The sequence below is a fragment of the Crinia signifera genome, chromosome 5, assembly GCF_055691185.1.
Source record: "Crinia signifera chromosome 5, ASM5569118v1, whole genome shotgun sequence".
In the NCBI taxonomy this organism is placed as follows: Eukaryota; Metazoa; Chordata; class Amphibia; order Anura; family Myobatrachidae; genus Crinia; species Crinia signifera.
The window spans coordinates 280356215-280380131 of record NC_139221.1 but is presented as its reverse complement, the minus strand read 5'-3'; the positions used below and the strand labels follow the sequence as shown (position 1 = coordinate 280380131).

At 42.8% G+C, this 23917-nt stretch overlaps 2 protein-coding genes across 2 annotated transcripts in view; one reads left to right on the top strand and one right to left on the bottom strand.

The window, feature by feature from the left end:
- LOC146079715 (solute carrier family 22 member 13-like) overlaps positions 1–2879 on the top strand; it is a 31143-nt gene extending 28264 nt beyond the window's left edge. Inside the window, exons 8-10 of the mRNA XM_083186375.1 lie at positions 845–953; positions 1595–1804; positions 2239–2879. Of these exons, the coding sequence (XP_083042501.1) occupies positions 845–953; positions 1595–1804; positions 2239–2323 (404 nt within the window). The 3' untranslated portion in view covers positions 2324–2879. The remainder of the gene's footprint in view (positions 1–844; positions 954–1594; positions 1805–2238) is intronic.
- A 13436-nt stretch (positions 2880–16315) lies between these two features.
- On the bottom strand, positions 16316–23383 carry LOC146079714 (xin actin-binding repeat-containing protein 1-like). Its single transcript, XM_083186374.1, has one exon. The coding sequence runs from the start codon at positions 23381–23383 to the stop codon at positions 16316–16318; it is 7068 nt and encodes a 2355-aa protein (XP_083042500.1).
- Positions 23384–23917: the final 534 nt, after the last annotated feature.

The following is a 23917-nucleotide window of genomic DNA, read 5'->3' as shown; positions in this document are numbered from 1 at the left end:
ACACATACAAGAACAGGGATAATATACAAAATATTTACAGTTAGAGCTGTGGTTGTACTCAGAAGCCATGACCTTGGTGTCCATACTCGCCAACTCTTCCGGAACAGCCAGGATGCTCCCAGAAAATAGTTTGGCGCTCCCAGAAAATAGTTTGGCGCTCCCTGCACCCTGTGAAAGTGGGATATTTCCCTGCTTCCCACTAACCTTTACTCCATCCGTTCACACAGGAAACGTGGGCAGGGGACTGCCACGATTTGGGCTAAACTGCGACATCATAGCGCCACCCTCCATTTTAGAATGACATAATGTGGGTATTGTAAAGCAGGGAGTGAGACCGCAATGATGTGATAATGTTTCCACACCACCGGATCACCTCTTCCATGACGCCATCTTGTGCAATCAATCAGCAAAAAAGTAGGAAAGTATGTTACAGCCATTCAATAACATTAGCATTGGAATGGGGCTTTTAGGATCTGTGTTTTTTTAGATTAATGACAGCAGCCAAGGTATTTATACAGCTTAGCAGCTAGAGAATGTCTGGAAATACTAGGGGGTCTGAAGAAGTTTTAAAAAAGAAGAAAATAATTGCTATTCAAAATAGGATTTGATGATGAACACAGCAACTGCCTCTGTTTACTGTTTGGCTATGCTGAAACAGATGCAGGGCATGCTGGGATGTTTAGTTCAACAATAGCTGGAGTGTCATGGTTAGCTATCACTGGTATATATACTAATATCTATTTTACTTTACGGCTCAGACATATTTTTATTGCCATGAATAATAACTCTATTAATAATAATTACAAATGTTATATATTAAATTTGGTTTGAAATCTTTTTCTAGAGTTATCTGTTGTAATCACAGTACTTGCAGTAATTGGAAAATTTGCAACAGCGTCTTCTTACTCAGTGTGTTATATATATGCTGCGGAGCTATTTCCTACAGTCATCAGGTGAGCGCTCTGCAATACGGACCCTAGGAACTTTTGTATGGTTTGTAAACTTGATCCAGTTTTGCTATGAGTTGGTGAGAACACAAAATACAGACTGGGGCTGATTCAGTTACTCATACAAATCACTGTATTGTGGCTGCAATGCCCTTATCCATCTGCCTGTGACCGTTGCTGTCCACACCATCAGCATGTAACTGCACTGGTTCTATCAAATATATGTCTGAAATCAGAATGACCGGTGGGCATCCATACTTGCCAAGAGAGCACTTAACCTTAATGTGTATGCACGTTTACACCCAGGGCCAAAAGGAGGGGTATGGAAAGTTTGACAGTTTCTTACGGCTCCTACAACTCTCTAGCAGCTGCCAATAGTACTGACATCAGTACTCTGAATGCTTAGATCCCAACCACCAGTCATCCATATCTATCTCAATGTAAACCCTTTACCCAAAGGCATGTGCAGTCAAACTTGATATAGAGAGACGCTGACAAGAGCCTTAGTCAACTTGATTGTTGGGACCATTACTAGTAACATATGACTCAATACAAATGATTTACACTATCCTTCTGAACTGTTAAATAACTGAAACTGTATTTTGGTTATCATGAAAATAATGGTAGTGTTTTACTCCCACTTACAGGCAGAATGGAGTGGGGCTCTGCTCTATGACCGCCCGTATAGCTGGGATAATTGCTCCACTCATTATTCTCTTGGACAAGTATCACCCTGCTATACCATTAGCTATTTATGGCAGTTGCCCCATCATCGGTGGAATCCTTTGCTTTTTATTACCAGAGACTCGAAACATAGAGCTTCCGGACCTTGTGCATGAAGCCAATGGAATTCCAAGGTAACTTTACTAACCCAAAGACCATAATTACAGTTAATAATGTCTTATTTGGGTCTACTAGCCTGTACTGTAAGTTGTAAAGGATATGTTTTGCCACCTCATTATTTTACAACTAACCATTTAAATGACAGATCTTAATAAGAATATCATAAAATAATATAAAAAACCCTTCAGAGTGAAACGATTTATTCTGATATTCCCAGGATTCTTCTGATTCTTTGATCCCCAGTCATGCAGAGTGTTTGCACAAGCCATTCTGATGGCACCAAAACTACTGGTGATGTTATATATTGAAGTTTATTTTATTTTATAACAGAGTCTATCTTGATATGGAAAGGGAAACAGGAAATGCAGTACCGTACTATGGCATGTCTGTTAAATATTGTACATACTGTAATCTGCAGTCACCAATGAAGCTGAATCTTCTCTTCCAGATCTGATAACTTGCCCAAGGAACACTTGATAAACGAACAGCACAAATTATATACAGAAAAGGAGGATAAGAGTACTCGGTTATAACCTGGATGCAAAACCCAACATCAGATCACAAGTGTTCTAGCAAGGCAGCTGATACTGGATATGATGGATGAGAACATTTAGGATGTGGCCGATTATAGAAAGCAGCAGCATGGAGGAAACACTGGTTTTGCAGCAGATATCTACTCATGATGCCTGGGAGCTTAGTGGTCACCCACACGTGCATGTAACAGGGATATTTATCCCAGATCTATGAGACTGCTCAATGTACATATGTAAAGCAATCTCCTCAAGATGGACAAAACTGCTACTACTGACCTAAAAGAACAAGTTCCATCATATAAATAGGGATTCTTATAAAATTTATAAATAATATGCATACCTTTCAGGACCTATTAAAACTGATGCCATTAAAGAGAACTACAGTTTGTGATCTTGCGCAATGAGTATTTAATATGCAGTGGTGTCAGTGATCCTACAGAAAGTTATGCTACTAGCCCTTGTTGACAAAAAACTGCTAATATTGTATGTTAGTTGGGATGGTTGTGGTGATTACTGAAGTAATAATTTAATTAAAACTGTACTGTCATGCAATAAACATATAACACATATGAAAAATAATACAAAGTGTTTTGTGTAAAACTAAAGTATACTTTAACACTACAAATGTGGGTTAAAGTTATGTGCTGGTTGGTTGGTAGTTTAAAGAGCTCCACTTTATCACTTTCCAAGACTTAGTACATATGCCTGGGTTGTTTTTTTAATGAGTGACTTTGCAACCTGGATCTCTTCAAAGAATCTTGTAGGTTGTTCCCAACTTGTAATCTAAGTCCTAAATTGGTGGTGGCATTGTTGTTGTTGTTGTGGATTTGTCTGGACAGGAGGCATTGAGTAGGAGTGGGACATCCATCTCACTGAGTATTTCTCAAGCTAAAGAAAGCCATAAACACATCAGAACCAACTATATAACATTTAACTAGCAAGTACTTCTCACTACATACTGCCCTTTTTGCTAGTCCGTTGGACATTGCTAGCAAGGACTGTTGGTGACATGTGAGATGCTTCATTCACTGGAGAAATGGGACTCACCACTCATGATCTGCATGGCATTGTCAGTATGTAACTTGCATGGTTTACTATGTGCAATAAAGTATCTTTTCATTTTGTTGATGACTGTGGCATATATCAATTTGGGAAACTAATCTATCTCAGACCAAACGGAGTATGAATCCACTAACACAAAGTGCTCTGTCCCCTTTATTCAAAGAGACATGCAGCATCGATGGAAAAAAGCACATCGGGAATCTCATAGAAAGTGAGTGGTTCTTTAGCATGATGTGCTTGTGGAGCATTGTAGAGGGTACAGACAGAGACATCCCCAATGTCAGCAGCCATAGAGTGACAAAACTGAGCATCCGTAGCCCGTCCTATGGTGCCCTCATGACCGGGGTGGGGCATCCATGAAGGCCGGTAGATACTACTTGCCAGGAGCGTAACTAGAACGTATTGGGCCCCATAGCAAAATTATGAAAGCCCCCCCTTTATCCGTTGTTTCTACAATACACCTTGAGGAAGAAGGGGGCAGAAGAAGAGTAAGGGGACTGACAGACAAAGATAGTGCCGGGGAAAGAGAGGTGAGAGGGGATGGCCATGGAAAGAGGGCTTCAAGGAAAAAGAGGGAATGTGAGAAAGAGAGAGATGGCAGAAAGATGGTGTCAGAGAGGGGGAGGAGCAAAAGAGAAAGGTAGGGGGTATGAGCAGGAGTGAGAGAGAATGTCAGGGAGGGAGTCTGGGGGAGACAGGGCGAGAGACAATGCTAGTTAGGGAGACAAAAAGGGAGGGGAAAGATGAGGAGAAAGACTAGGGGCAGAGCAATGGAGGGGGAGTAATAGTGAGGGAAGAGAGAAAGAAGGAGAGAGATGAGACAGGGGAGGGTGGGTGGAGAAAGAGATTATTGGAGCTGGTGGGGGGGGGGGGGGGGCAGAGGAAGTGAAAGAGAGTGAGATTAAGAACAAGAGGTGTGTTGGAGAGAAGGGGAGAGTAAGAGACAGTGCAACAATAAAGGAGAGAGGTGAGACAGAGGGAAAAGGGGAGGTGAGAGAGGAGGGGGGGAGAGGGCAGAAGAAAGAAGAGAGTCAAAAAAGAGAGGGAGGGGACATACATGAAAGAGAGGGAGGGATGGGGAGGAAGAAGACAGAAAAAAATAGCAGGAGTTTTAAAGAATTGAGACAGTAATTACTTAATGTATGTCCTCCTAATCCACCCCATTCCCCAGTAAGGTTTCAACTATGCCTCCCCCTCCTTTAGTATAAGCTGGACTGTGTACCTCCAGCAGTGGTGTCGGGGCTCCTCTGCAGCGCCGGGTCTCCACAGCAGTGCCAGGGCTCTACAACAGCGCCGGCCCCGGGTCTCCTCTGCAGGGCTGGGAAACCACAGCAACGCTGGGACTCCTCTCCAGTACTGGGTCTCCAATTCATCAGTGCTGCAAGCCCCGGGTTTCCCTGCAGAGCGGTGGCAGCAATACATCTCTTTAATTTTCGCGCTGGAACTGGTCACCAGATTGTGACGTTGAGCAGTGTCAGAGAGGTACTGTAGGATAAGGGGAGAGCAGAAGCTGGATTAGCAGGACCGGCTCCTCCCCCTTCTTTGATCAAATCATAGCGCTGGTGGAGAGACTTGGGAATGGGCGAGGAGGTACGGCGCCGCTACCAACTCGAGCCACTGCTTTAAAAAAGGGTGCAGGGGATGCCTGCTGAGCCCTCGGACCCCCCAAAGGCCCAAGCCCCATAGCAGTTGCACCCTCTGCACCCTCCATAGATACGCCACTGCTCCTTCCGACAATAGTACAGCTGGGGAAAAGGATTATGCCTCATACAGCTATGCCTTTTAGCTCCAGGTGTGCATTGTGAGATGTCTGATGCCATAGCCTAGATTGGTCCTTTTATAGTGGCCAAAACAACGCTCAATGGATTGAAAAATTGCCACCATGTGGCCTCCACGAGGGACAATGGTGTTTACTTAGCAAATAAAAAATAAAGTTAAAAAGCTTTTGTGGTATTGAACCAATAATGGGTCAAAGGTAGATTCCATGTAAGCAAGGTGTGCTCTTCATATTACAATATTGGCCTGCTCATATCTTTGTCATGGCACTCCATTTGAATGAGAGAGACTAAAGGTGGCCATACACACGCAGATTTATCTTCAGATCTGCCTGGTTGGAACAAAAACCTGGTTATGGATGAGAGCAAATGACAGCTGACCATTTGCTTGGAAATGCTGGGAAACTGACAAACTGTCACTCATCCATAACCATATTTTTGTTCCAACCTGCCAGATCTGCAGATAAATCTTACTAGTGTATGGGCACCTTAATACAAAAGCTGACAGATACCTACCGAAATTTGAGATACACAGATAGTAGTTTTCACTGTGTCTCATATTTTTTTCTCATTACATTGCAATACTTTGAAAAGAAATGTATTACACACACATAAAAACACACATCTAAAATAAAATGTACAGCTTAGCTGACATCAGGAATCCTCAATGCTTTTCATCCAATAAAAACATTCAAGACTTCATTGGATACTGAACTTTCTAAGCACACATTCTCCCACCTCACTGTAAGGCTTCTGTCTCTTCTTCTTGGTAGCTACTCTCTGGTTGAGGACTCAGTAGATCCACACATCCAGCAAACTTGCTAAAAGCTACTACCACTGGGCATGTGCAGCAGTGATCGTATTATGTAACATTGCTATTGTAGTCTTAATTTGAACTACTTGCCAAGAGGAGGTGGGTTTCCAGGCAACCGGAAACCCCCCTCGGTTTTTTCACTATGGTACTGTGTCGCGTAATATGAAAATGATCGCACTACTGTGTTTTATATTGTGTTTAAGGGGTAATACTGTGTGATGTAACATGAAATGATTGGACTACTATGTAATTCAAGTGGGGGGGTAGGGGTTATATTGTGTGAACATGCCCTCTTTGCTACATAACCACACCCCTTTTTCTAGTTATGACTCGGCCTACTGTGAAATATGGAAAACATACTGTACAGTGTTATAAAGTGCACACACGGTTCAATGTAGATTATATAAGCAAAATCGAATTGAAATTGAATGGAAATCGAACGCATTCAATTTAGATTTGATCACGAATTGCAGCCCCACGGCATCTAAATTGAATAGAAAAATAAACTGTGCAGGCAAGGCTATATCATAGATGCATTACATAGATGGAGGTTAGAGGGGATGTGTCAGTGATATAAATTAATCAAAGGGACTTACAGTGTTTTACATGGATGCATTAATGTACTAATGTACTTTAATAGCTTTAGAAAAAAAACGTTTTTGCTGCCACCATGTGGTTGAATATAATAATACGAACCTGAACCGACCAGGAAATAGAGATGGGCAAAACAGGTCACTAACGAGAGCTGGGATCCAGTAGATCAGTCCGTGAAAAGATCCGGATCTTTTATACGGAACATCTGTTCGCTTTGAAAGAAGGGCTAATTTGATAGTAAAGAAGCATAATTTTTTTACAACCATTTTTTGCCATTTTGTTTTACTTTTTTTTTTTTAAACAGTGAGCTGAACAAATAAGAACATACATGACCGAGTAAAACTGATCGATGGCTGGGTGCAACATCACCATTGATGGCAACCATCGATGGTGTCTGCACCGATGGCCATCCCTAGCAGCAGCAGCCTTGTTATTCTTTCTTTCACTTGCAGTCGCAGCACTGTACTCAGTCTCCTGAGTTAGTACATCTCGGCTGCCACAGGTGGCAGTGCTGAGATCATTGTAATGGAAAACAAAACTGAAAGTAAAAGAACTATGGGTCACCTTTTTGGGATCGGCGGCTCCCTCAGTCCTTTATGGGATCCGTCCAAAAGAGCCGCTTCGTTCGCGAACGACCCATCTCTAACCAGGAATAAGAAGCACATAGACATATACAGTATTGCTAGCACCTAAATGAGTATGTAAAATAAAAAATAAACTGATTCTGGTTGGCTCAGTAAGCTATGAAGATCGCAGCTTACCGAGCACCAGATAGGCTGCCCTGTTAATTACCCTCCACCCACTGTTGCATGCAAGGGGATGTGTAACCCCGACCATCGAATGACTTCTCCTGCCGTCGCAAATAAAAGTCAGTCTAAGACTTTTATTTGTGGCTGCCGGAACGAAGACTGGGCGAGGGCTTATGTCAGGCCCACCCACCCCAGGGGAACACACATAAAATGCTGGGCATTCCTATGGCCCAGCGACTGTCCCCGTCCCTCCATGCTGTGAACCCCTCAGTCTTGGTTTGCACATGCGCAAACCCTGACCATCAGGGCAGGGGCCAAATTTGGATCACTGCGTATGATCCAGAATTGGCCCCATAGTTTCTACACACTAATTTAGCATAACACACAAAAACATATAATGGTAAAAATGGACTCGTGCAAGATGTATAACATATAAAAGCTTATCTAGTGATCTGTATTAGCACTGCAGTAGAGAGGTGGAATAACAGTTCCCAATTCGGAAAGGGGGGGAGGAGGGTAGAGCATACATGCAAAACTTTTAAAAACTCCTCTCCGGGTGTATGGGGTAGAGATGGGAGAGGATGGGGGGTAGAAGGGGCAAGGAGACTAGGAGAAGGGAAAGGAAAGAGGGAAGAAGGGAGAAGAGAGGGGGAAGAAGGGAGAGGAGAATGGGAAGAAGGGAGACGAGGGGGGAGAGGGGGAAAAAGGGAAAGGAGAGGGGGAAGAAGGGAGAGGAGAGGGGTAGAAGGGAGAGGAGAGTGGGTGTCAGGGAGAGGAGGGGAGAGAGTAGAGGGGTAATGGGAGAGGAGAGTGGGAGGTAGAGGAGTGGTGAAGGAAAAGGGAGGGGGAGAAGGGAGAGGAGATGGGAGAAGAAAGAGTGGGGGGATGGAGAGGAAACGGGAGAGGAGGTGGGAGAAGAGAGATAGGGGGAGAGAGCAGGGGTTTGAAAAGTTGTGACAGTCAGGGACTGTTAACCATGTTCTGTTGTCCCCCCCCCCCCCACACACACACATACTGTAAAAGTGGAGTACCTGTGTCCCTCTGACAGTGATGGGTCTCACTCTCCTCAAGTCCTCTGCTCTCTGGCTCTGCAGAGGTGGGTCCCCTGCACCCCATCGCTGAGGTTCCGGTCCCTGGTGACTGGTCTCCTTATCAGCAGTGCCGGAATCCCGCTTCCTAGTGCCGGGTCTAATTTTCCACGTGACCAGGTCCTATACACATCACTGCTGCAGGACCTGAAAGAGGGCACAGAAGTGGTATGCAACCACAAGGCTCTATTTTTTTTTAAAAAGAGACTGCAGGGGATTACTTGGGGGGCCTTGGGCCTGCTGGGCCCAATAGCAGCTGCATCTCCTGCATCCTCTATGGTTACGCCACTGAGCAGTGACAGTTTTTAGCCCAGCTCCCTCTCTCCATATTCAGCAAGCTTGAAACAGATCAGTGTCCCTGCAAAACATCTTTTAGCACACAAAGGAGTAATTTGGTCCATTGACTGGCCTCTAGTGGCGGTACTTATATATATTTAGACTTTTATATATATGTACAGGTATGGATGGGAGATGGTTGACAGTCATTAGGTCGACACCACTGGGTTGACATACTGCAAGGTCGACCGGGGTCTAGGTCAACATGGAACAAGGTCGACAGGTCATTAGGTTGACACAAGCATTAGGTCAACAGTCAAATGGTTGACATGGGGTTTTTCATGTTTTTCACGTTTTTTGAGCCGACAGGCGGTATTTCATGCCCTACCATCCACTAGAGCGTGGCGGGAGAATAAAATAGTGTGCCGAGCGCAGCGAGGCACCGTGCCCGAAGTGAGCCATGCAAGGGGACGCGGTGCACTTAATCCTGTGTCCATGTCGACATTTGGGTAAAAAAAACAGTGAAAAACCACATATCGACCTTGTCCCATGACGACCTAATGTTTGTGTCGATCTAATAACCTGTCGACCTTGTCCCATGTCGACCTAGACCCCTGTCGACCTTGCAGTATGACGACCCAGTGGTGTCGACCTAATGACTGTGGACCATCTTTAGGTCGACCATATGATCCCATTCCGGTATGGACATAGGTATTTGGCCACACCTGTTAATTAATGATTTCAGGTGTTTCAATCAAACCCGTTGCCACAGGTGTAAAATCAAGCACCTAGGCATGCAGTCTTCATTTGCAAACATTTGTGATACAAAATGGAGAGATCAATGACTTTAAGCATGGTACTGTGCATGAAATCATAAACCATAAACTCACAGAGGGGGGTCAGCGAATGCTAAGGCACATGGGGGGTGATTCTGATTTCCTTGAGGCAGAGGCGGGCTGGGCCGGGGGGCAGGGTGCCACGTGCCCCCCGGGCTAGTACCTTTATGAAGCACTAGGGCTGCACTGACAGCCGAAAATGATCTTCTGCCTGCCTCCCTCCCTGGCTGTCAGTGTAAGGATGCGGCCGCTACGGCTGCTGCTCACCTTGCGTGCAACTACTTAAGAGGGCTTCATGTGGGGGCTAGTGGCTTCATGTGGGGGCTAGTGGCGCCATAAGCAGGCTGGCTTACAGCGGTAAGGAGTAGGAGCCACACTATTTTGTAATTTGGTAGCGGGTGTTTGTAAATGTGTATGGGGTCGGGAGCCATTTGTTGTATTGTTTGGGGGGGGTATTGAATATTGTATGGAGCTGCAGGAGGTGTGTCGATTTTATATATGATTGGATGTAAGAGAGGCAGTGTATGTATGTAAATATGAGAGCAGCAATGTATGTATGTATATGTGAGAGCAGCAGTGTATGTATGTATGTAGGAGAGCAGCAGTGTATTTATGAATGTATGTATGTATATGTGAGAGCAGCAGTGTATGTATGTATGTATGTATGTATGTATGTATGTATGTATGTAGGAGAGCAGCAGTGTATTTATGAATGTTTGTATGTATATGTGAGAGCAGCAGTGTATGTATGTATATATGTATGAGAGCAGCAGTGTTTGTTTGTATATGTGAGAGCAGCAGTGTATGTATGTATGTATGTATGTATGTATGTATGTATGTATGAGAGCAGCAGTGTATGTTTGTATGTATGTATGTATGTATGAGAGCAGCAGTGTATGTATGTATGAGAGCAGCAGTGTATGTATGTATGAGAGCAGCAGTGTATGTATGTATGTATGTATGTATGTATGAGAGCAGCAGTGTGTGTATGTATGTAGGAGAGCAGCAGTATATGTACTGTATGTATGAGAGCAGCAGTGTATTTATGAATGTATGTATATGTGAGAGCAGCAGTGTGTGTATGTATGTATGTATGTATGTATGTATGTATGTATGTATGAGAGCAGCAGTGTATGTATGTATGAGAGCAGCAGTGTATGTATGTATATGTGAGAGCAGCAGTGTATGTATGTATATGTGAGAGCAGCAGTGTATGTATGTATATGTGAGAGCAGCAGTGTATGTATGTATGTATGTATGTATGTATGTATGTATGTATGTATATGTGAGAGCAGCAGTGTATGTATGTATAAAAGTGGTAGTGTGAGCGGCAGGGTGTATATATGTTTGAAAGTGACGGTGTATGTATGTATTAGAATGCTGGAGTATGAATGTATGTATGTATGTATGTATGAGAGTGCCAGAGTATGTATGTATGTATGTATGTATGTATGTATGTATGTATGAGAGTGATGGTGTATGTATGGCAGGGTTGCCGACCCTCCCGGAATTCCCGGGAGTCTCCCGAAAATCGGGTCCTCCTCCCGGCCCCCCGGAAGGGTGGGCAATCCTCCCGGAATCTAGGGGACCCCCCTGAGCCCCCCGAATCGCGGCATTTAAATGCCGCAATCCGCGGGTCTCAGAGGAGGGGGCGGGGCTAAAATGGCACAATCGCGTCATTTTAGCCCCGCCCCCTCCATAGAGATCAGTCATTTTTCCTGTTTCCCGTAATGGGGGTGGGGCTTAATGACATCACAGTCAAGCCCCGCCCCCCGATCGGGTAAGGAAAGTCTCCTCTCCGGGCTTCTCCCGGAGAGGAGCATTTATAAGTCGGCAACCCTGATGTATGTATGTATGTATGTATGAATGAGAGTGCCAGTGTATGTATGTATGTATGAGAGTGCCGGTGTATGTATGTATGTATGTATGTATGTATGTATGAGAGTGCCGGTGCATTTACTGGATTCAGTACTGAATCCCGGCGGTCGGGATCCCGGCGTTCAGAATCCCGACGCCGGAATCCCGACAGCCGAAATGCCGACAAGGGGGGGACGTGGATCGCCCCCCCTTGCGGGCTCGGTGCGCTCGCCACGCAGTGGGCCCGGTGCCTCGCTACGCTCGGCACACTAATTTATTCTGACTCCAGGGGTGTCGTGGACACCCACGGAGGAAGAATGTGTTGGGATTTCGGCGGTCGGGATTCCGGCGTCGGGATTCTGAACGCCGGGATCCCGACCGCCGGGATTTTAACTGCATCCCCATTTACTATGTATGTATGTATGTATGATAGTGGTGCTGTATTTATGTTTAAGCAGTACATGTATATATGTAGGTGAGAGGCAGTGTATATATAAGAGAGCAGTATATGGATGTATGTCAGACATTAACTACACCTATTGTGAGGCTTAAAGGAGAGATAAAATGTATACACACACACACACACACACACACACACACACACACATCAGTGTGTGGGAGAGGTGTCTGGGACACACCAGTGGGAATTATGTGGAAGGTGATGTAGAGCAGGAACATATAGGGTGCCACAACCAAAGCATCCACGGGGCAGCCATTGTTCAGGAAGCAAATTATGGGTCCCATTCCTGCACAGGATGCTTTACAGGGATCTGCTGGGGTATCTCTTACTTCCTGGGTCGGTGCTTCGGGGAGTCTCTCACCTTCCTCCTGCATGGAGCATTCTCTCTCACTGCTCCTGAGTCTTGGCGCCAGACTCTGGTTGTGTGGGTGACAGCATTGCTAATCCAGGTGGAGACAGGAGAGGTGGCACTTACCCTTGGGATCCCTGTACTATCCTGTTCATGTCTGGGTGGTTCTCTCTCTCCTACTGTATATGTGACTGCAGAATGGGAATAAAATGGCGGTATGGCTCACTGGTTTAGATAGATAGATGCAGATTGTAGATAGGGGACAGGACAGAGTACCATGTCGTTTGGCCCATCCCACTTGGGGCAAAAATTTCTTTTGCGGATGGACTGCCACTCATGGGCCTGTCCTTTGTGCTTGCCCCCCAGGCTAAACTTTGCCAGCCAGCCCCTGCCTTGAGGTGAATTAGGCAACGTTCTGTTGTTTGGAGCTCTGGGCATAGTATATCCTGCGTATGAGCAGCTTCCCTTTGCAAACGGCTTCATAGACTTGCATAGTTGTTGAGCCGTTTGAAAGGAATATGTTGAGCCGGGAGCTGACAGCGGCAGGGTCAGGGGTCGCTGATGGGAACACTCAGTGTTTTATGGGCGATTCCATGAAAATACTGGGCATCAGTGGTGTAGCTAGGTTCCACGGTGCCCGGAGCAAGGGCATGTTTCACGCCCATAATTCAATAAGTGGCAAACTGTATGTTTGACACTTATTGAATTATATATATATATATATTTTTTTTTAAAATAAATGTATATATGCATATATCATTGTAATATTAGAGGAATCACCTTGGGATGCCCCTGATGGGAGTGATGGAGAGGGAATAAAGCCTGCTAGGGAATGCAGCAATGACAGGGTTGCGGGAGATCTGCTCTGAGTTACTTTAAAAAAAAAGTTCTCAGTCACAGACAGGGAACACATGTGCCAGTGGGTACAATGCTGCCCTATGCCCCACTCCAGTGTGCAGTGTCCCCTCCCGTCTGCTTCTCACCTGCCACTCTCCCCCCGTACCCGAGGCTCTTCCACTCCTGCTCCTCGTCCTGCTCCGATGACAGCCGCTTCCACCGGGACCCCCACTCGCGGCCGCACAGCTTCACCCCGTCATCAGGCTCCTCTGTCTCCGCAGCTATACAGGCAGCTCCGGCACCAGCAGTATAGCGCGGAACAGCAGCGAGCGCTTCAAACGAAGGGAGGTAGGCACAGAGGCTCTCTGCACTGTAGCAGAGGATCTGGGCTCCCAGTGTGAGGATGCTCTCTGTCACTTCCGGCAGACCCTGATGCGCTTCCCAGTGCCCCGCAGACCGGAGCGGGCGATGCAGGGCAGGGGAGCCGGCGGCAGAGCTCCGGCGCCAGGTGACATGTCTGCGCCTGGAGCTTGTACTCCGCCGGCTCCACCCTAGCTACGCCTCTGCTGGGCATTCCCATGGGTATGTGGGCATGAGGCTGACGACACAGCTGCCCACCCTGTCTTCGTCCCGGTGCTCAAAAGTCAGGTTCCACTGAGAAGCTAGGTGAAATCATTTGATGGTCAGCGACCATCGAATGATTTCTCCTGCAGCGGAGATTTGTTGAGGGGATGTATCTTCGTTCCTCGCATGTTAACACAGGGATTCGGAGGCAAGGGGGCAGGTATTCGGTGGGGCGGCGGTGTGGGCTCTCTGGTGCTCAGTAAGTTGGGAGCTTCGCAACTTGCCGAGCAAACCAGAGTCACCCCCATGGTGTGTAACAGTTGCCACTGTTCTGCTGATTCTAGAACTAAAGAGTTCTGAAATTCCACTGCCAATAATGTAAGCACAAAAACTATGCGAAGGGCGCATCATGGAGTGGGTTTCCATGGCCGAGTGGAGGAGAGGAATCACTTCCACTCGGCCATGGAGTCATGGAGTGAGGAATCATGGTCATGGAGTGAGGAATCATGGTCATGGAGTGAGGAATCATGCTAGTCTTTGTGGCATTCAGATGGATGAGTATGGGTTTTGTACATGCTGGGAGAATGTTACTTGTCTGACTGCATTATTCCAAGTAGGAATAATGGTATGGGGCTATATTTTAAAGATTTGGGATTGACCCCTTATATCCAATAAAGGGCAATCTTAATGCTCCAGCAACACATCTTGAACAATGTTTGGTTTCCAACTTTGTGGCAACAATTTGGGGAAGTCCCTTTTCTTTTCCAACATAAAGGTGCCGATACACGCACCGATCCCGGTGGTGCGATCTGTGCTTTGAAGTGCGTGCTCCTGCGGCATCTCATCGCACAGTACAAAAAGTATGTGCTGCACATACTTTTTGTACTTGCTTTTCATCGCATCGCATCGCATGCACAAGGCATGCAATGCGATGCAATGCTTTTTTAGCCCAGAACGCACACCGGGATCGGTGCGTGTATGGGCACCTTAACTGTGCCCCAGTGCACAAAGCAAGGACTGTAAATAAAAGGGGCCAGATGCACTAAGCTTCAAAAGTGATAACATGGAGAGTGATAAACAACCATCCAATTAGCTCCTGTCTTACATTTTTCAAACACAGTCTGTGACATGGCAGGTAGGAGCTGATTGGCTGGCTGTTTAACACTCTCCATTTTATCACTTTTGAAGCTTAGTGCATCTGACCCAAGGTTTGTTGAGTTCAGTGTGACAAAACGTGACTGGCCCAGACCACAACCCCATCAAGCACCTTTCAGATGTTCTGGAATTTAGATTGTGAGCCAGACCTCCTCATCTAATATCAGTGTCTGACCTCATAAATGCCCTGCAGAATGAATGGGCACAAATTCCCACAAAAACACTCCAACATCTTGTGGGCAGCCTTCCGGGAAGATTGGACGCTGTAACAGCTGCAAAAGGGGAACAACTCTATAGGAAAGTATATGTATTTGAATAGAATGTCATTAACCCTTTCAGTGCCAAGTGGATTTGTCAAAATACTGTAGGTGTAAAAATTGGCATTTGAAGTGATATAACAAATGTGAGAGACACTGGCATTTTTAGTGGATAATTTGAACATCTCTCAGAGATGTTGGCACTCAAAGGGTTAAAGCTCCTGATGGTGTAATGGTCAGGCATCTGAATACTTATTGTATATATAATATATTGTACATAAATGATGTGTTCAGCCTCTTTCTTGGGTTCAGTTGGTACGTTCAAGAGTTAAAAACAGAGATACTGGCAAAATGTTTAATGCAAATATGTATGTTTATTATGCAACAATAAAAATGAAGACATTGTCACAGACAGTGATGCATAAGGAATAAGTTATATAAAATAATTAAGTGAGAAAAGTAATGCTATGCAAAGGTAAAAGTAAATAAACTATAAATGTATATACTGTATATAAAATTAAGAAAAAAAAATCAGAATGACAATTGATCTCATAAATAATATATTATGGTCTAAAATATTTAAACATTGTAACATTCTCTTGAAGAGGATTTATTTTCATATGTCAGAAGAACCAAATATATATATTTTTTTAAATAAAGCATTATGTGTGTATATTCAGACTCTTACGTTATGTGCACCACCCCATGGAGTAAAACAGGATTCTATAAATAGCATCTTGTGATTTGTGGATGACATTATAATAATAATAATAATAATAATAATAATAATAATAATAATAATAATAATAATAATAATAATAATAATATATAGCTGGAGAACAGGACTACTACACTTATGTTAGGTGTCATTCCAAGGAATGTACTTTGACAATAGAAGTTTTTATTTTCATAAGGACTTGCACTTTGAGCTTGTGATCACTTTTTTATAAAGAAACCTTTACAAAGACAATGAAATAAATTAGCTACTGTCGGGTCGACATCTACTAAGACATGTTCAGAATTCTCTCAAGGTCATCTTTTCACATTAATAACATTTTCTGATAGGCAACATTAAATTGGTATCCAGCTTACTCTCTACTTAACAGTCTTTTCCAATAGAATATATGTACAGTATATCTTATGTTACACTAATGGTTGTGTTTTGTCATGTCAATGATCAAATGCCATGTAAAACAAGTTGCTTTCCCCTAATCTTCCTAATGACTCGAAATGGACCAGTATCTCCCCAGTGGAAAAGTTCAGATCAATTTACATATCTTACTCTTGTACTTTGTGTTCTTGGGTCCTTCACCCAAACATTATTTTTTGGTTGGTTTTGAATTTCCAAAAGTAACGAACACAACCCCAGTCTCATTTGCTTTGCCACTGGAGTTCTCCACCGATGACATCAAATGTCTCCTAAGAAGAGGAGAGGCAGACACTTCATAACGTGGTGGTGCAGATACAAACTCATAGGTTGAGGAGCTCTGAGTGTCTGATTGCTTTGTCACAGTGGTAGATGTTTTGGATCTTATGGTTTTGTTGCCGTACTGATCGGATTCTTCATATTTTTCAGTCACTATGGTTGTTCCAATTACTTTGGGACTATCAGCTCCAGTTTTCAACTCAAGAATACTTTTTTGCCGCTGAGAATTGGGACTTGATGGTGAGTTGGGGTTGACCTGATCATGAAGTGCAGGAATGCTAAGTAACTCAGCTGAAGCACATCGCCCATTGTCACATGAAATACTCCACTGGTTGAAAGGATCTGTTACCTCTTGTGTATTTAGTCCTTTCTGTCCACTACCACTTACGTCTTGTTTGGGATTACTTAGTAAATTCGGAGACATGTGTTCATTTTGGTTTGGAATTGCAACTGAAGGTGAGCAGTTACCATTTTGTTGTGTTGGTTTTCTGGCAGCAGATTCTATTGTAATGAAAGATGGAGATGTAGGAGAAAGGCGACTGGACGTGCTGCCCACCTCCAGCCCTGTCTTCTTATTCTCTGTTATTTCTTGATTTTTCACAGCATCGCTATACTTCTCAAAATGTTGTGTTGGTTTCTCGGGCTTTGCTTTACTGGAAACAATGCTAATTTTTCTGATGTTATTGGTTGTAGGAGATGTTCCAAGAGATTCACGGAAAAGACAGGAAAGACTTGCAATGTCAGAATCTGATTTTAAATTTGAAACGGAGAACAGTGCTTTCTTAATCGTTTCTTCAATATCTAACAGTCGTGCCAATGTCTGCTCTTTCAAGTGTTTGATTTCAGCACTTGCCTTTTCAAGGTCCACAAAGGCTAGATCTACAGATGATACACTTTCTGCATCCTCTTTTAGAAACTCCAAACTGTCTTTACGACTTTCCTTTTCTTTCTGCAGAGGGGTTGTTTTCTCTTTGGTGTTGACTATCCAATCTGGAACAGTCTCAAATAAACCCCTCATGGACTTGACATCCACATTTTTAGTCTCTTCTTCTAATTCTTTAACTTTTTTTAAAATCATGTGAAGCTCCTCTTGTTTTCGCAGATTCTCGAAAATATCGGTTGCTGCCTTAATATTGTCTTTCATTATTTCATCCCTATGCACTGATAATCTATTGCGTCTTTCATCTTCTGTTTCCCTTTTATGCTTGACTCTCATGACTACGCCCTTATTAACGTTGTGATTAAAACAGTCTCTGGATTCTTCCATGGTGACAACTGACTTCTTTGGTGCTTCTTCTTGGCTATTTGAATCTTGGCACAATGTCTGTTTATACATATATTCTTCTGCCATTTGTCTGTCTTGTGCAAATGGTACAGTGCAAGTCTTTGAGTCATTGCTCGAAAAGGCACAACATTTACTTAATGAGTTTTCTTTATTTGTAGTGGCTTGGATTGTCCATTCCTCCTGGGAAGTTTGTTTTTCAGATGTAACCATATGCCTTTCACTGCATATCACGTGTGAATTGTGAATACGTTTTTCCTTTTCAGATTCTCCACTTGTGTCGGGAGAAGGGTAAATGCAAGTAGGTTTGGATATGGCATCACATGCAGATGGAACCTGTGTGGAAATGTTGTCTGGATCTTTTAATGTTTTAAAACTCCTTTCATCAGTTGGAGTAAAAATATTAGATGATGGTGAGGTCAAGGGAGTCTTGGCTTTGTGTCGCAGCGGGGGACGTGTACATGGTAGCAGATGCTTTGGTTTTGGAGGAAGGACTGGCTTTTGTCTTTGTGGGAGTTGGGATGTAGTAAGAGCAGGTGCATTCTCTAAAGTCTTTTCACTTGCCTCTGCTATGGAATCAAGAGTCTTTGCTGTGGGATCATACATCTTTGTAGAGTCATCTTTTGTTGCTTCTAAATGACTTGTGTTTGAAGGTTGACATCTTTCTTGCCCAGTCACAGCAGCTGGAGAAGGAGGAGAGTCATTATCAATAGATTGTACTGACTTTACCATAGCCTGATCTTTTAACTGCTGATCATCAGTTTTCCTTTTACACGCAGTATAAGACTGCCCTGCGTTCCTGTATATCATAGCGGCTTTAAAGTCACCCTTTGATACATTTATGTTAGACTGTTGTAGAGATTGAAGGGCAGATGTTAAATTACCTCTTACAACTTCTTCCTTTTCTACTTCTTTCTGCTCTGTTGAAGCATACTGAAGTGCTCTGATCGCTGCCTTTACATCTCCCCTGACAATATCTTGATATCTTTCTTCTTGCTCTAATTGTGTTTGATATTCACAGTCAACAAAGGGATTTAAAAAGTTTTTTGCTTGTTTGGGGAACTCAGCATCATCTTTTATACCACTAATTTCTGCCCTAGATATCTGGTTAGTCCCTTTCTGCTCCTCAGAAACACTGACCTTTTTGGTGGAAGTCGTGGATTTCTGAAGACTTGCATAAGATGACTGTGTGTCTTGAACTTTGGTCCTGACACTAGTTGTATGCTTGGTGTTGGCATGTTCTTGGTATAATTTTGCTTGAACTGGTTGCACAGTATTTCCTTGTACATCCTTGCTGAAAAGTAGAATTTCCTGGGTACTTTTCTGAATCTTGCATTGTGCCTGTTGTTGGACGCTCTTCGCTTCAGCTGTGGCTTGTTTTAGATCTAACAGTGCAGCTTGTAGATCAGTGTCACTGGCAGAATTGCTCGGTTCCATACTAGAGATGGCTTGATGCTCTTTAAGCAATGTAGAATTCTTTGGTTCTCCAGTTGTCTGCTTGTTGGCTGTAGATTTCTGCAATGCAGTGTTACATTGCACGGTGTTACTCACAGTGACTTCCTTTCTTTCTATGTTGCATCCAAGTGAAGCTTTCTGGGTGTTTGTGTCCTTTGTGGTATCAACCACAATGCAACCTTTCACATTTACTTGAGGCTGTACAGGACTGAACACCGGGTTGGATGTAACATACACACATTCTGAAGCTGGCTTGCTTTGGTTAGTTGGGTGTGTATGCTGTTCCTTATTTAACTCTCCGCCTACAGATTCACTCTGAAAAATTGTAAGAGCTTCTATTTCTGATTCTGCTTGGAGACTCTTCAAGTATCCTATATCTCCTTTTTCAATACAGTTTGCGTACAACTGGACATTTCCTTTCTCATTTTGCTCACGTGTTACTGATATCTTTCGTTTGCTTTCTTGGCTGCAAGCCAGGAGACTTCCAATTGTTGATTTGACATCCCCTTTGACAATATCATCCTCAACCAGTCTAAATGCACAGTGTAATGATATAGAATAGATAATAATTTTCACAGAACCACTGGCAGATTCCTCCATTATAATACCAGTCTTCATGCCATTGTCTTCATTTGACAATGCTTTAAAGGCTTTTGCTATGTCATCGCTGGCGTGTTCTTCTTCCTGTCCTGCTGGCCCAACTTGATCTAGTAGATTCAATTTGGTTACATGAAGTTGTCCACTACTGTTTTCTTCCACAAGTAGACCATGGGGTTCAACATCCGCTCGGTGGAGTAACTGTAATAATATTCTTTGGAGGTTACCACCCACAGTTTCTTCCTTCTGAATGTCAGTTGTTGTCTGGGTTGATAACTGATACTTTATCATGTTTACAGTCTTACCATCCATATTTTCTATGACAATTCCCGAATGCTGAATTATTTGGCATGAAAAGAAGGCATTAAGTGTATCCTTTACATTTATTTCTTTTTGCTCAATGCTAGTTGAGTGCTTAAATTCAAATTCATCTAGAGGTGTGCTTTCAAACAACCAAGTGGTGCTTTTTACATTAGCCTTGGGAATATCTTCCATGGTTTGAGGAGCAGCTGGTCTTTCAGTATCTTTTAGGCTATCTAGTGGTTGAGATTCAAATAACCAGGTGCATCTCTTAACATCTCCTTTTTGATTATCTTCTCTTTGAACTTTTATAATACCACAATGTTCTTGATCCTCTCCTTTTAAACAATCAATAGGTTGATTTTCAAAGAGCCATGTAGAAGTCCTAACATCCCCCTTTTGTTCATCACTGACACTAACCAGCCTGACATACTTCTTCTGGTTCGCTTGTTGTGATTCGAAGAGCTGCTTATTTAGCTGAATATCACCTTTTTGAATATCATCAACTGTTCTTCCAACGCTCTTTTCAATATTGGTTAAAGAATCCAGTGGTTCTGTCTCAAATCTCCAACGTGCAGCCTTGACACAGCCTTTCTCAATATCTTCTTGTGTCACAGCTCTGATAACAAAAACTTCCTCCTCCTTATTGATCCTATCAAGAGGTTTTGTTTCAAACAACCATTTTGCTCCGCTTACATCCCCTTTCTGAATTTCTTCCTTTTTTACTGATGTGACCTCGTGATATTCCCCTCCTTGGTCTTGGATAGCATATAGAGGCATGGTTTCGAAACGCATAGTACAAGATTTCACATCTCCCTTGGTGGGAGCTTCTTGAACTTTGCCAGTGTCCTTATTTTGTGACTCCTGGTTGATTTGATCCAAAGAATAAGTTTCAAAAATAAATTTTTTCCCTCCAACATCCCCGACTTGAATAGTGTTTTCAAGAGGTAACTCTTGAAAACTGTCTTTGTTTGTTATCATAGAGTCCATTGCACAGTTTTCAAAAAGCCATGTGAATTTATTTACAGAACCAGCTTGTATGTTTTCTTCTGTTAAAACATCTGCTTTCAGTACACATTCTTTTGGCTTAGATTCAAAAACCTCCTTCACCCTGGAGACTTCGCCTGATTTGATTTCAACTCTGCTTGAATACCTGATCATCTTTTTAAATTCACCAGTAGAGGATATACTGTCCAAAGGTTCAGTCTCAAAAAGGTGTTTGGTGGTTTTTACATTAACATCTTCCAAATTATCTTGTAAAGCAATGTCCATTTTTATACAATTTTCTCCCAAGTCTCTGATGGAATCTAATGGTTGGCTTTCAAACATCCAAGTGTAAGACTTAACATTACCTTGAACAAGAGTTTCCTTTTCTTGGGTTTTCTCTGATTTATCATATAACATGTCAATAGGTTGGGTTTCAAAGAGCCACTGACACTTCTTAACATCACCCCTTTGTAAAACTTCTTTCTGAATTGTGCACTGTTCATTCTTTTGCTGATGAATGACATCAACAGGTTGAGTTTCAAAGAGCCACTTAGCTGTTGCGACATCACCAGAAATAACCTCTTGCTTTGTGATTCCTTTAATGATATCCACTTTTTGAACACTGTCATTACACTGATCTAATGGTTTTGTTTCAAACATCCATTGGTATTTTTTCACATCTCCACTTATTACTTGCTCCCGACTGACAGATGTGACTTCATGGTAATTGCCCAAACTGTCTTCAATAGCATAAAGTGGTGTGGTTTCAAATAAAGTTTGATTTGCCTTCACATTCCCCAATGTTATGTCATCTTGATTAGAGACATGAACACTCTTGCTGTTTTCAATGTTATCCAAGGAAATTGTTTCAAACAGGTTTTTATATGACTTTACATCTCCCTTTATAATTTCCTTTGTGTCTAATACATATTGTTCTCTTGATTCATCTTCTTTGTTGGCCAATCTCTCTAATGAACATGTCTCAAAAATGTGTTTCCTTTGCTTAACATCCCCCTTTTCTTCATTTAATAGCTCAACTTTTTTCAACTGACCAACTTCAAAATTGCCTTTGAGTGTTTCCATTGGTTGGGTTTCAAATAGCCACAAAGTGGACTTCACATCACCGGCAAGCACATCTTCTGTAGTGGTGATTTTACTACTACTGTAACTGTTAATAGAGTCAAGAGATTGCTTCTTAAATATACTGCTTTGCTTGCTTACATCTACTCCTTGTGCAGTGTCCACAGATGCCTGGAATACTCCTTCTTCTACATATTCTTTTATTGTGTCCAAGGGTTGAGTTTCAAATATCCACTTGGCTGCATTCACACCTCCCTTTGCTATCTCTTCTAAAGAAATACCTCTAATAAGCTGTGCATTTGAGGTATCCTTGTGAATAGTATCCAATGGCTGAGTTTCAAATAACCATCTTGATGTGTTTACACTATTGCTCTGTGTATCCTCTCTACAAATAGATTTAATTTCATGAATATTGCCAGTTGTATCTCTAATTGCACACAGAGGCTCAGTTTGGAAAAGTTTTATGGTTTTGTTAACATCTCCCTTTAGTTCTTGAATTTCAGATTTAAGTTGGAGAATGCTATTTTCTTCTACAGAGTTACAACGACCAACTTCATCTAAAGATTGTGTCTCAAAGAGGACTTTGGTGCCCTTCACATCACCTTTTTCAATAGGATCTTTCAAGATTGCTTCCTGTATGTCTGTGTCATCAGGATAAGTTTTATTTAATGAATGAAGGGGCTGTGTTTCAAACAACCACAAAGCTGTCTTCACATCCCCTTTTGTCTGATCATTTCCAAGCACTGCAGATGAGGACCTGTTTCCATCAGTGCATGTCAGGCCTTGAAACATACGAGATGTGTTTTTGACATTGCCACCAAGTACAGCCTCTTCTTCAGTCAGTTTTCTACTACTTTGGTGTTCACCAATGGTATCCAAATTCCAGTTCTCAAAGATCCAACGCATGGATTGTACCTCACAAGGAAGCACTGCATCCAGATTGGCTGAGCCTTGCTGATTATGTTCATCAGTATTTAACAATTCAGAAATGTCCTTAGTAACAACATGCTCCAAGTTCTTCCTCAATTCTGGATGCATGTGACGATAAAGTCTTTTGAACTCATTCACTTGCCGCTGCTCGTAGAACTTGGAAAATGACTCTATTGGGGGTGGTGGAGGCATAAAACTTTGTTCTTGTGTTCCTGTTGCTGTCGCTGATGGATGTGTTGATTGAGGAGGAGGTGGTGGTAATGGTAGCTCAGCCACAATCCTTTTTTCATTATTAGCATCCTTCGATAACTTCATGACGTTGTCTTCCATCTTAAGGAATAAATAACAAAGTTTTAATACCTTTTCCACTTCTTCCCTTTACCCCAAAAAGTGTTAGTAGAAGCAACAATTTAGTACTTATACAAGTAGATTTATTTATGCATTTTTTTGGTTAGCATAACAATTACAAAAACAAAAGTTTTAGTCATTTTTTAAATATTTTTTTATATTTCAATGGCCTGATTAAAAAAGTTGGTAATGAAAGTTTCCATGACAAAATTTAACATAGCCTTAGTACTCTGACGAAAACCTCAGTTAAAAATAATATTGGTTTAAATATAAAGCAAATAAATAACATTGTGGGTCACACACAGGGACGGTGTAAGGCTTCTTAGCAGTCTATACACAACTTCAATCTACTGCCCCCAATGTTTCCCTGTCACCAATACCCACGTTCCAGCTCCCAAAGTGGAAGTGTGATCAACATCTGTATTGCATTTTGTGACAGGTAGACTTGGATCCTGGCGCCCTAAGCAGCTGCCTAATGGTAGAGCCGGCACTAGTTACACAGTTGTATTGTGGGCA

Excerpts from the sequence above, each read along its gene's own strand:
- LOC146079714 (XM_083186374.1), bottom strand. The coding sequence starts at position 23,383 with ATGGAAGACAACGTCATGAAGTTATCGAAGGATGCTAATAATGAAAAA.